This window comes from Talpa europaea, assembly GCF_964194135.1.
Source record: "Talpa europaea genome assembly, chromosome: 5".
NCBI classification, from domain to species: Eukaryota; Metazoa; Chordata; class Mammalia; order Eulipotyphla; family Talpidae; genus Talpa; species Talpa europaea.
The window spans coordinates 2,818,962-2,832,586 of NC_140071.1; the positions used below are offsets into that span (position 1 = coordinate 2,818,962).

A 13,625-nucleotide genomic window follows, 5' to 3' on the forward strand; every position below is an offset into this window, starting at 1 on the left:
CCTCCAATGGAGGAGGACCTCTTGCTGCTCAATGAGGAACCTGGGGGGTCACCCCAGGAGGCCGCTGACGGCTCCTGTTGATTTGCTCCTGGACCCCTGTATCCTGGCGTCATGGACCTGAATGACCAGCGCAGGACTGGGACTCGCAATAAGACACGCGTCTGCTGCCTGGCCCCATTCCTGACACAGAGCTCCGGAAGCCCCTGGGTTTCCCTAAGAGAACTATGAAGACGTCTATGTGCTGTCAGCGAGGACATCTGGGAGCACCTAGGAAGGGGAGCTGGTTGCCAGGAGACGCAAGCAGGTGATTGGAGGAGGAGTTAGCGCTCCCTCCCTCCCGTTGACCTATGGCGCAGGGAGCGGCTGGGGGTCAGGTTCACAGCCGAGGACTAATCGGGTGCGCCTGTGTGATGAAGCCCACGAGGATGGGGCTCCAGGCTGGTGGGCACAGGAGGTGCCAGGAGAGAGGCAGACCAGAGGGCAGCCCCTCACCCTCCCCCAACCCCTCGCTCTGTGCTGCTCCTGACTTTTATCCTTTTGTAATAATCCGGCAAAGCAGTAAGTAAACTGTTTCCTGAGCTCCATGAGCTGCTCCTGCCAATCAACCAAAGCCAAGGAAAGGATCGCTAGACACTCCAACCTGCAGCCTGTGGCTCGGAAGCCCGGGTGACAAGCTGGACTTGAGACTGGGCTCTGAAGTGGGGTACAGGGGGGAAGACTGAGGGGGGGCTGAGCCCATCTCCCGTGGATCTGCTCCATCAGCAGGTGGGCAGGTCAGAAGAGTGGTGGTGTAGACCCCCAGCTAGTGTCTGAGCTGTGCCTGCCAGAAGGGGACCCCCCCAAACACACACACACACACACACACACCCAGAACTGGGTGGCAGACTCGGAGCGAGAGCTCCATCCGCAGCGCCTTGGCTTCCTCGCCAGCCTGTAATGGACATCCCCCCCAGGGGTTGTTTTTCAAATTTTCTGAAAGCCATTTAAATTTACAGCATTTATTTATGGGGTCCTAAGTACCCCGCCTAACCCTCTAATGGGCTGCAAATCCTCCAGCTGTGCCTGTGCAGGCTTCCGCTGTGTCCGGCAACAGCCTGGGGCTCAGCAAGAGGAACCAAAAGGAAGAGAACCAGGGCCCCTCACCCGGCCACCGGGCCTGGCCCGCGAAGGCCGCGGAAGTGGAAAGGTCGACCGCGTTGCTCTTTTTCTGAGACAGTAAAACGTTCGTCTTGATTATTTACTTGTTTCAAGGACAACAGGCCCTCCCCTGGGCTGGCATCCCCGCACCGGCCTGCAGCCCACAGGCCCGGTAATGGCGCCCACCCCACCGCCCCTGCCCCCGCCCCCGCCCAGCCCCACTGCGCCTGTGGGTCTAAGCTCCCACGATGTGGTCTCACCCCGTGTGAAGGCCCCCCAAAACCCTCAGCAGCCTGGCCACGTTCTGAGGTCTGTGGTCTGTGACGCCTCCATGTCTCATTGGCAGTAACCCAAACTGCACAGAAAATTCCAGAGTCTGTCACACGCAGCTGAGCCATGGGCCTGGTGATGTCCTCTGTCTGCGGACATTTTCCCTTGAGGCTCAGCATCTGGATGACGTGGGGTGCCGAGCCCCAACTGCCAGGCTTAGAGAAACGCCAAGGCCTTCTAGGGGAGACGCACTTAAATCACAGATCGCGGTTTTGCTCTCTACGGCACAGTCGAGATTCCTGTGCCAAACACCGACTCTTCCGCACTGTCCCTCCTAACCACTCCTTCTCGTTTCTCTTCCCCTAATTCATGAGCCCCTCCCGGCACCGGAGCTGCACACAGCTCCTGCCAGCAGTAGGGGAGCAGCAGGGACGCCCCCGCGTCCTCACTGCTGGTCACTGCGATCCAGAGACCCTCCTCACGTGTGCGGGTCCTTCCTCCCAGACGCGTTTCCTCTCCAGACCCGTCCAGATGGTCTCCTGCGCCCGGGAAGGATGCCCGTGTGAGGGGAGCCCAAATCCATTGAGGCACAGGGAGACACTTGCTACATATTTGGGCCAGGAATTAAATGCAATAATCGCATTTAATGCAGGAATTCGGGGCAGGAATTAAATGCATAACGTGACCTTCCTGAAGAGCTCAACTTCTACCTGAAGAGGACAAGCTCCGCTAAGCCTCCTCAAAGCCCGCTGCACCTCTGCGTGCTCACCCCGCATCCCTGCCCATCGCTGGGGGTGGGGTGAGTCCTTCCCTGTGATGCATCGTGAAGCCACGGCCTTGGACATGAGGGGTTTTCGGTGAGAGGCAAATATACCCAAAGGGCGAAGTGTTCCCCATGCCAGGGCATAAGGCATTGACAGGGGAGGCTCTTGGGCCGGAACCGTCATCACATTCCAAGCACCCCACAAACACGGCGGGCGGGGAGGGAGGGAGGGCACAGCCATGCGCGCTCAGTGAGACAAATCAGACAGAGCGAGGAGGCGGCCTGTGCAGAACCTGAACAAACACCAGTCAAACCAGTTAGGGGTTAAGACGCGATTGCTGAAAGCTAGAAACTTGCAAACAGCAGTGAAGACGCCACAGAGGAGGTAACGGAGGCGGAGATACTGCGCTGTGACGCTGTAACTTGGTAACTGTGGCTACAGGAACCATTTCATATAAACGCATGCAAGGAGCCATTTTATATAAATGCATCCAAGTAACGAGCTTCGCACCTCGAGCTTACACATACTGCGTGTCAGGCTGCTCACTGAAGACCCACAGTGAGCGTCTTTATTATTTATAACCTGCAGGAATTCACGGCTCTTCTCCAATAGCCACACCGCACCCCACAGCAGGGCCTTGGGGGGACTAGATGTGGAGACTCAACTCGGGGTCAGAGTCGGCGTGGAGTTTGCGACGATGACAGCACCTGGGCATGCTCGGGACGCCACGTCACGCCCCCCCACCCCCCACCCCCCGCCTCAGCCCACCTGACCCACCAAGGGAACTCCTTCTCCAGCGACCCTGTCAGCCGGCAAGGCTGGGACAACGAATAGACATTTTATAAAACACTTGGCTCCCTGGCAAGTGCGGATAATGATGGCTCCCTCAGCGCGGCTGAGAGCAGAGGAAGAGACCAAGTTCCAAAGCGTCTATTCACCGCCGGACCCCAGGGGTACCCTGGAAATACCCCCTTGGCGGCTGAAGGCTTGTCACCCCGATTCCCTGTGTTGAAGCTTAACCCCGGGCAAGGCTGTGTTTGGAGACGAGCCTCCGAGGAAGTCACCCAGGCTGAGGGGGGTCAGGGGAGCCCCCCCCCAGGACGAGCGTCTCCCAGGCTCACTGAGGAAAGGCACAAGGGCACCCCTGAACCTGGCGGTCAGGTAGCTAGGAGGGAAGACCGCCCCAGAAGCAGGGTGGGTCAGGCGCCTGGTGGAAGAACCACAGCAAAGCGCACTTCGATGCTCAAAGCACCCAGGCACCCAGGACTCGGGTTCTTGCAGCCCGAGGGGATTGGTGAGACGGGGCTGAATCTCTCAGGCCTCAGCTCCTTCCGAACATTGGGGGGGCGGGCAGTCCCTGGTGTGGGAGCCCAAAAGCGCCCCATGTCTTGATGACTTTTTGCCCTGGTCGCTCCATCGCACCTGGTCACCCCACAACTTCTGGGCACACTTGCCAACGAGAGCCTAGTGTGCCCCTGTGTCTCCAGGGCTGCATTCCTGAAGGATCTGGGTCCGGGGGACACAGCACCCACCTCCATTAGGACCCACGGACGCCTGGTTCCCCGCCCTGCCGCGTTATGCCGGCCCTCAGGCACCCAGGGCCTCGCCTGGGTGATGGGCCGGCCCAGAGCCCTGGCTGCACGGTGCATCCTCCACAGGTTGGCCCAGCCCATCTCAACACGGTCTGCTTTCTCCCAGGGGGATGATCCAGCAAGGGCACCAGCACCTGGAATTACCTGGAAGTTGGGGTTGGGGTTGGGGTAAGGCAGCCAGGCGGAGCGCGAGTTCTCCTGGTACTTGAAGGGCCCGTTGAAGGCCTGCGAGATGGCGCTGAGGTTGAAGACGCACACGGCCGAGGCGGCGATGCTGTTCCTGGGGAGCCAAGGGAGAGGGGACGGAGGTCAGAGAGCCCCAGGAGTCAGGCACGCCCCACAGAAGCACCTTCTAGAAGGCCTCACAATTGCAGTTTGGGGGGAGTTTTGTCAAGGATGGGTCCTCTGTGAGCAGCTGCATCCAGCTGAGGGCAGAGAGGTGGGATCTGGGGATTGTGCCTCTTCTAGTATGGAGGAGCCTCGTCAGCCGACTTCACACACCTGGGCACTCGCGACATTAAACCCACACTGAGCACTACCCACCCAGGAAGGTCCAGCCCCAGCTTCCAAAGTGGCTCCTTTTTTGCCCAGAGCCGGGGGGATGTGGATAAAGAGCCGAACCCGCCCAGATGCAAACTGCCGTCAGCTGAGCGGTGAGCCCCGGCAGCTGCCTGGTTTCTGAAACGAGGCTTTGAAGGTGAATCAGCTGCAGGATCTGCAAGTTGATATTTTAAGAGAAACTTATCAAGGTGGAAAAATGACCTCCGGGGTTGACAACCGGATTCACAGCAACAAAGAGGGCCGCGGTGGGCTGGGAGGGGAGTCATTTATCTCAGCCCGAGAAAGGAGACGCCGCGCGGAGGCCTTGTGGCTACAAGCTCAGGCTCCGTGGGGCCGGGGCAGGAGGAAGAGGAGCCGGGAAGCAAGGCCGTTGCCGGGGCCTCAGGAGCGTGGTTCTCCGCAGGATTCTGATGCCAGGACACAGCGGAGCAGGGCAGGGACTGTGGCCGCTGCCAGTTGGAACAGGTGCCCGGGATCCTGGGCCAAGCCTGGACGACCCCAGACAGACCCAGCTGCTGGTCACCTAACAAACCAGGACCAGCCCAGAAACTTGGAAGCACTGGCCACCCTGCCTCCCCCATCAGCACTTCCAGCCCACCCAGGTTCAGTGCTGTGGGACACCCAGTGGGTCTTATCTAAAGGGTGGGTCACTGACTAGGGCTTTCAAAGGGCGTTCCAAGCAGAACTCAGAGCTCAGAGCCTGCCTCCGGGTCATCCAGCCTCCATCCCTGGGCGGGGTGACCCTGCTGGGTCTGTCACAGCCCCTCAGCTGAGAATGAAGCAAGAGTGAGATCCAAGGACTGAGGGGGCGGGCAGGGAACCTCAGCTTTAGGCTTTGCCGTATCCAAACAGAACATCCGTTCTGAGGCTGGGAGATCTTCCCACAAGACAGACAGCGTAAGTTTTTCAAAAATAATTCCAAAGTTTAACCATCCCCACAGAAATGCCTCAGCCAGCCACCGCGAGAACGTGAAAGGCAGCTCCTGCAAAGGGAGAACGTGCATTTCAATTAGGAGCAGGGGCTGAGGCAAGAATGACCTTATCTCAAAGAGGGAACTTTGCAGACACCCCCGCTTTATTACGCACAAATCCAGGAGCTGGAGCATAAAGAATAAATAGCCCAGGTAGGTACCCAGGCAAGATGAACGGTAGAATCATTTGATACTATCATGTCAGTGCCGCTCATAACTTTAATTATTATTATTATTAGCTTTCTCTTCCTATATCTGATCTCAGAAGTCACCTAAATTTGTGTGACATTTAATTCAGACTCAAAAAATGATTTGGCTGCTGGGCCAGGAAAATAAGAGCTCCCCTTTAAAGCCAGCTCCCCTTTAAAGGTCAAGGGGCGTCGGGGTACGCACACATTGGTGGTGAAGATGCCGTAGAGCAGGTCCAGCTCGGGCAGGAAGAAGGTGCTCTGCAGCTCGTGGTAGTAGAAGGGCACCTCGCCGGGGCGCGAGCAGTTCAGCCGGGCCTTCATGAAGGTGGTCCACGTGTCCTCCAGCAGGAAGCGGCCCCCGATGTCGTTCTTGCACACGCGGGCGGCTCTGGAGAACACCGTCTTGCCACAGTCATGCTCCACCGCGTTTTCTCGGAAGAAGAAGTAGGTGAAGTTCCCGATGTCGTAGGAGGACACGAAGTTGGGTTCTGGAAGGGACAGGAAGAAGAGCAGCCTCAGCACCCCCGGGCCTGCCTCCCTGTCTCCCGGGAGACACGGCTTCGAGCTGAGCAGGCTGCTCCCTTGGCGAGCTCAGAGCCCAGGGGGGCTAGTCCTGAGCCACTGGGTAGAGCCGGCACCCAGCGCACAGCGAAGGGAAGCCGCCGGTGGGACCCCCTTCTTAGGCTTCGGTGGCAGGCGAACCCCCCGACATGGCAGCTCAACGTTGCAGGTTATTTAAGTCCAAATGTCTGACTTTCTTCCTAGGTGCACGTGGTCTTCAGAGAGGGGGACGTGGGATTAAAAGACCACTCGTGACCCGGGAGCCTGGAGTCTGGAGTCACGCTAGTCATGCGGTGCGACAGGTTCTTGGGTTTCACTTACCTGCACGTGACAACGTTGACAAAATTTCTGTGCTTTTGATAAAGACTTTAAACTGTCTACTGTGAAAACTGAAACAAAAGGTGAGCTGGTGGGTTTAGTGTCCTGTGTTGTCTGTGCACCCCTGTTACACCTGTGACCCTGGAGCTGTGAGGATCGACCCCCACCTTCTCATTTCTGGCTTGTAGGGGAACCGCTTGGAGGAGGATGGGGTGCTGAGCTACAGCTACTGACTTGCAGCTCCCATTCTCATAATTAGCTTAAAAATAGAGATTTAGGAAGGACAAAATCACGACAGACCCAAGCTCACTAGGATTTTAGAAATCCTATGGATTGTCAAGGAATTTTATAGAGTATTAAAACCAATATCTTGACAACTTCCTGTGTGAGTCATTGATAACACAGATGATGCCTTTTCAGAATCAGAAAGGCTCGACTCGCCAGGTCAGATTCTTACTCTTTTGTCCATCTCTAAGAGCTTCCAGCAGGAGTCTGAATTTTACGGCACAACAAGGACGATATGGCAATAACCTCTGGTGTTCAAAATTAATGGAAAGATGCAGAAAACAGCTGTGCCTGTGGGAGACATTTCAGGGACAATTAGTTGCTTGGACAATTAAACTGGCCTTGTACTTGGCCAGAGCCAGTCCGACTGCACCACGGCCATGTGATGGGATGGAAAAGAACTTGTTTGACCCAAGAGGACCCATCCATGCAAAGATCAGGCACAGAACAGGCTCATGTAAGGTCTGAGGTGCAGCCCCTGACTCAGAGGCTGCATGGAGGTGGCGCCTGCTACGCTACCCAGAATCACTGGTGCCAGCCTTCAGTCAAAACATATGTTTGATGCTATCACAAAAGGCTCCATTATATTTCGGAAATGTAGCAACTGTTCTAAATTGTTTATGTACTGGGTTTTTCTCTTCAATCCATTATATTGTTCTGAAGTCACTTAAGTACACCAAGAAATACACAGAAAATTCAATAGGAATTGATTTTAATTTATAAACTGTCAAGCAGACTGTTAGATAATCGTTGCTTTAACTTGGTATGAGTATTAAAAAAAAACCTGGGTTGCATTAAATGTGCGAGATGGAAGAAGTGGGATGTGCTAGTGTTATGGTGTGCTTTCATATCCCGGAGAGACACTCACAGAAACAGCAGGTTACACATCTGTGACTTGTGTTTTTGGAACATAAAGCAAAATATTGGTAGGGTTTTGAAATCTGTTCATTACGATTCTCCAAAGGAGGAATCACTTGCTGACGCGGACCCCAAAAGCCAAGAGAGGGAGCAACTGCGAAACGATCCTTGGCTTCTAAGGAAAATATTCATCTGTGTGTCTAATTCTAAAGAGGAACCTGAATCATTTCCAATGGCCCTGCACCCAGGCTCACAAAACCAGATGACGGTTTCATCACTGCACTGAAAACAAGAGAAAATCATCAACAACAGCAGCAGCAAATCTTATCTAAAATGAAGAAAACTAGATGAACCAAATAAAACCAAAATGACTGGACTGCAGACCAAACCATGGCTCCCAGAGGGGAGCGGGGGACATCAGAACAAAGGGGACAGTGGGGAAGACAGAGTGGGACTTTCATTTATTTATCCTTAATGATTTATTTTATTTATCTATGCAAACAAGAACTAGGGTGCAGGCCAGAGGTGTGGGGGTGAGAAGATTCCCCAGAGACAGAGCGGGGAACAGAACAGGCAGACTGACAAAATACTCTGCTGAGGGGAGAGTGATCGAGTCAGGAGAGGTCTGCTGTGTCATGTGGGTAGCTCCCTGACCGGCCGGCCCGGGCACCGAACTCATGCTGCAGGGGCTGCAAACAGCTTGATAGCGCTGAGACTAACCCCTGCGCCCCCAGGGAGGTCCCAGAGTGGGACTTTGATCAGTGTCCTTACTCTGTGAATACACAGGTTGAATCTCAAGGACAAATATCAAAAAATTATACAATGTTATAATGCAGTGTGCCTTCGATAAAAAAACAAAACTTGAAATTTAAAAATCAGGAAGAAAACAAAGAGAGTGCAGGAGCGGGGTGTGCCTCCCTGGGGCTGCGGTCCCAGCGCGTGGACGGGCGTGAGACGAGGCGCGTCACTCTCCCTCCGCCCACTGCACTGGGGGACGAGCAGCATGAAGACCACAGGGCATCATCCCGGGGGGCAGGGACGGGTGTTGAGGAGGGAAACTTGGAGCTACAAAGGCCAAGTCTCTGTCATCGGTTCCCCCAGCTCCGCCATGTGTTATAAACACGTGCCGGGGCAGCTTGGTGCAGGGACACTGCTGGCCACAGGAGATCCCGAGCCCGAGACACAGGCACGTGGCCCAGTTCCACCTCTACAGGCCACTAGGAAATACCAGTGGCCTCCAAGAGAACGCTTGATGATGCCAACAAGACTCCAGCCCAGGATGTGGGTTTCAGACACTTCCAGAGCCAAACACGGGGTGGCGGCTCAGCAGCAAGAAGAAGAGGATCAGACGAGAGGGAAGACACACAAACGGCGGAGGAATTGAGGGCCTGCACTGAGGGGAGGCCTCAGGAAGATGGTGGAACAGCAAGTAGGAGCGCCCAGCCCCACGCGCACTAGACAAGAATGTCTCGGGACCATCTCCCATGGCAGAGCTCGCGTCTGACATGTCGCTAGCCAGAGCGCTGAGCGCCAACGAGCGAGTGGGGTCAGTACGTCCTCCCTGTCCACTGTCCACTCCATGCGAATTTCTCAGAAAAGGGGAACGTCATGTTAAGCAGAAGGCTCCACAGCTTCCTCCTTGTTGCCAGCCTGCCCTGAACCAACTTCTAACAAGGCGACAAGGAACATTTAGATAGAAATGCTCGAGCACATTTGTCCCTGCTGCAAAAATAAGGGAAGAATTTACGTTTAGTGGGTCGATAGGATGTTCCCTGCCTCACCCCACATCACAGGTCATTTTAGTCCAGAGCTAAACTGCATCTGGAAACACCCCACTGCCCCACTGGGCCTTCGGGACAATGCCAGGTCCCTGATGTGTGACCTGCTATCAATTGGCAATTTCTTGGAGAGCAGAGCCTTTTGTACCTCCACCAGCATCCTGTTCCTTTTCCAAAGACAGATTTCTTAAAAGGCAAGAATAATTGTCAGTTAGACAGCCAAGTATCTCCTGCATTTATAGATAAATCTGAAGGGAGGGGATGGTTGAATCTCACCAGGCAGGCTAATAAGGTGCACATTGTTTTCCTTCCATGATGGAAGTTCTGTCTCTCGTTCAAGTGTAATTTACCACAAGCCGTAGCTGTCACTCTGAGCAAAAGGAACAAGCCATAGATCAGACGTTGCATTCTTGTCTACAATGGATGTGGCTGCGTGAGAGATCAGAGACGTCCTTTGTACATTATTATTATTATTACAGCTACAAAGACTAGGTGTGCTGTTAACTAATTCAGAATAACAACAGACATGAGTGCATGTCAGTTTAGGAATAAACAGACGCACGGAGAAGCTGCTTTCTCTCTTGCTGGCAGATGGTATTGAGTTAGGATTACGGCCTTCCACCAAACATGTCATGCCATGCAAACAATTGTGTCTGAAGATATAGGAGCTTGGCTTCCTTAACAATAATGAAGCTGACCACGGTGCTGAGAGCCAGTCCACTGTGCAAATGAACGTGAATAATGAAATGAACAAAAGCAGAGAAGGCAGCGGATGTTGCAAGCAAGTCATGCCCACATAAAGCCCCGTGCTGAGCTTCCCAGTTGACCCCCTATGTTTTCCTTGCTACTGCCGCTCTCCTGTATCCATCTGCGGGGCACCATGTCTAGATGGTTCAACTGACCATTGACTAGATCACCGGGGAACTCTTTGGAAGCACTTGTCTCAACTGATGAAAGTAGATATTAAAGACAGAAAGGAATTCCAACTTTCAACTCTATAGAAATCTTACTGGAATCAAAATATACCATAAATTTGTTGGCGAGCAAGGTTGCCCTAGAGCTACACTTGCCAAGGGCAGGCTGGACAAAGACCAAGCAGGGAACCCTGTGGGCAGTGTCTCTGGCACCCCAGCCTGCCATCCTGGGGTAGCCCACTGCTATCTGGAGAGCTCCTGCTTTCTGTCTGACATTTTGGGGCACAAAAGACCTACTTTGCTGTAAGGATTAAACAGACAGGTACACAGTGGAATCTTAATAAATAGTGGCTCTAATTATTATTTCATGACTTACTCTTGATTTCCTTTTTAATAATTTACATGTAGTTGAACCTCACATAATGATAATGAATAATCAAACCCTGCATATATTAATCTTAAAAAGAGAGCAGAATTTGAGGGTTATAAATACAGCCACACCTCTTTTAAAATAGCAAGCTAGCCTACAAAGAGAGGTTACTGGAAGCGATCTCTAGCCACGACCCCCAGCTAGCCAGAGGTGGTGTCAGTCACTATCAAAACCATGCCCACACATAGCCCTAAAATTCAGACCCTCTCCTGTCACAGACAAGGTTTTCCTGGTCAAAGCAACATGACAATGATCTTCAGAGGCTTCCAGAGTAAATCTAGTTTCACCTAGATAGCTATTAAACAGAGTGGATAATTTAACTAAGATTAAATTAAGGAATATGTAATTCAAAAGCACCAGTGTATTCAAGTTCTTGCCTTAAGAATCCTAGTAGGGGCCTCCCTGGTGGTGCAAGGGGTTAAACTGCAGCACTATGAAGCTATTCGCAGCCACTGCAGCACGAGTTCGATCCCCCGCCAGGGAGGTGACCCACATGGCGCACAGACCTCTCCTGTCTCTCCCGCTGCTCCCCTGGGCAGTGGATTTCAGTGGATCTGCCTGTTCTGCTCCCCACTCTGTCGCTGGTGAGTCCTCTCACCCCCGCACCTCCCGATGCCCCCGGGCTATTGTATGCATAAATAAATCTTTAAAAAAGTAATTCTATTAAAAGATAGTTCGCTAAACGGATGGATGGATGAGATAAGTCACTATATATCATACAGGAATCACCTCCATGTAGACACCCGTGAGGTGCATGTCTGCGTAGCTCGATAGCTCCACCTCCTGGCTGTAGTAACTGAGTCAATTATTTCACCGCCTAGATCCTCAGAGGCCTCCAGTTTGGAACAGCGAGAACATTCCAAACATGCATGATAGTGAGAATTAAAGACAACGAAGGCCACGTGCCCAGCTCTCAGTTGCTGATGATCAAACTATAGCTAGCTAGTTTGGATTATAAATTAATATGCAAATATTTTCATCAGTAGTGAATACACAGATCAATACAAACACATACAGTCAACCTGTCATCGGCTCTTACGTAATGAGCTCACTTTTATTTTGCATCCTGTATGTCAGATTAGGGTCTACGTGCCTTCCAGGGGTCTGGAAGCAAACGTGGAGGGGCTCTGGGTGCCAACCCGCACCTCCTCCATCACCAGGGGCTTCCTGACCACCTAGGCAGGGCTGTCCCCCTCCTTGGGGGCTCCGTGGAGAATGTGGACGTGGCCCAGGCCCACAGGACAGTGTCAGGACATGGCACACAGTGATGGCAATGGTGACAAGAAGCTGACAAGGACCACAGGAGCAGGGGAGACTGGGGCATCAGAAGGAGGGGGCCAGAGGAGGGCAAACGTGAGCTTAGGAGGAGAGCCAGACCTGGAGAAGGAGGGCGAGCCTGGGGGGCCCCTGGGAGTGGAGCAGGGTGAGCGAGAGCTCCAGGGCGGGGAGAGATCTCGGCAGGGAGCAGGCGGGGCAGCCCTCAGCGAGGAGTCTGGACTCTGGCCACGGGGGACACCAAAGAGGTGTAAAGAAAAGCTTATGGTCCAATGTTCAGTGGTGTGGGGGTCAGGTCCCCAGGGGTCCCCAGGCCCTCCCTCCCTGAGCACCTGGCAGACGGTACCATTGCTAAGCACACCTGGAGGAGCAGACAGGAGCCCGGGAGACTCTAGTCCTGTCCCTTTGCGGGTGCTGAGCTGGGGGAGTGCTCTTTGCACAGAAGTGCTGACGCGGGAGGGTCTGTACCTCAGGCAGGCGATGCCTCTTCAGTGAGGGCCCCTCTGCTGTCAGCACTCACCTTGGGGACCCAGAACCACCCCTAGGAGCGTCCCTTGCTTTAGGAGTGGAGCAGGGGGTGCTCAGTCTATGCGCCTGGTTGTTCCAGCTCAAAGTGACAAGACTTTGCTCCCCCACCTCCCCGCCGCATGGCAGCCTGTCCGGTCTCCCTGAGATTTCACCCAGCGACATCCCCGAGCTCTGCTAGTGACTGTCTCACGACTATGATTTCTGCACATTTTCAAAACAGAAAGTTTGCGTCACCACACATTTCAATCATGTATTGCAGGTTCGCTTCAGAACCATCTAACCTGAGGATCATAAATCGATACTTAGGAGCTTTTTCCTTGGAACACACTTGAATTCAAAGACCTCAGAGGTGTCCTAAAGCCTAGAAGACACATCTCAAGACTGAGAGAAGCATGTTGAGGAGACGCCAGAGGAGCGGAGTTGGGGGGGTGGCGGCTGGGCTGTGCCCCGGGGGCCTGAGGGGGGGGGGTGGGCGATGATGAGGGGGAGACAGCGCCCCTCGCCAGGCTGGAGCTCGAGCGGAGGAAGGTGAGGGCGCCAGGCCTGAGGCCAGCCCAGTGGCTCACAGGGACACATTCGCCGCCACACACGGGACTGCGCGTCTCAGAAGCCGACAACTGGTCTGAACTGGATCGGGTCTGCCAGGGAGCGGGGAGGAGCCCGTAATGACCCAGGAGTTAGGGTGGCCGGGACGGTCAGCAGCAAAGGCTGTGGCCTCGAGAACAGGGGCCCCGGCCTGCGGTCCTGGGGGAGCGCAGGCGTCAGTGGAGTCTGTTCTGCTCTCCGTACAGGGCGCCTCCCCTGTGGGTCCCTCCCTTCCGTCTCCCTGGCTGCCTCCTTCCCTCGCTCCCCTGCTTCCCTGCTTCCCTCCTCCTGCCTTCTCCCTTCCCCGGGCTCGTTGATCTAACACACACCTTTGGTGCAGTTGGTGCCGCAGGCCTTGGCATATCTCCCCGAGGGCAGGGAAGGCTGGTATCCAGGCCCTCTTCAAGCATGCAAACTCAAAGTCCCCACGCCTTGTTGGCAAGAGAAGAACGTGTGGTGAGACGGAAGGGATCTGTGGCTCCCGGCGTCCCGGAGCTCAGCAGCCACGGTCAGGACAGGACAGAGAGCTACTTCCAAAGAGCACCCCAAGAATGGGTCCTTCCCGTCACCCAGCAAACTTCTGTGCCCACAAAGGGCTGTGCCAATT

General features: G+C 54.3%; 1 protein-coding gene across 1 annotated transcript in view; it reads right to left on the reverse strand.

The window, feature by feature from the left end:
- SEMA5A (semaphorin 5A) overlaps positions 1–13,625 on the reverse strand; it is a gene marked incomplete at both ends in the record, with an annotated part of 211,126 nt that overhangs the window by 73,471 nt on the left and 124,030 nt on the right. Inside the window, 2 exons of the mRNA XM_084233709.1 lie at positions 3,908–4,043; positions 5,689–5,974. Coding sequence (XP_084089835.1) covers positions 3,908–4,043; positions 5,689–5,974 — 422 coding nt within the window. The remainder of the gene's footprint in view (positions 1–3,907; positions 4,044–5,688; positions 5,975–13,625) is intronic.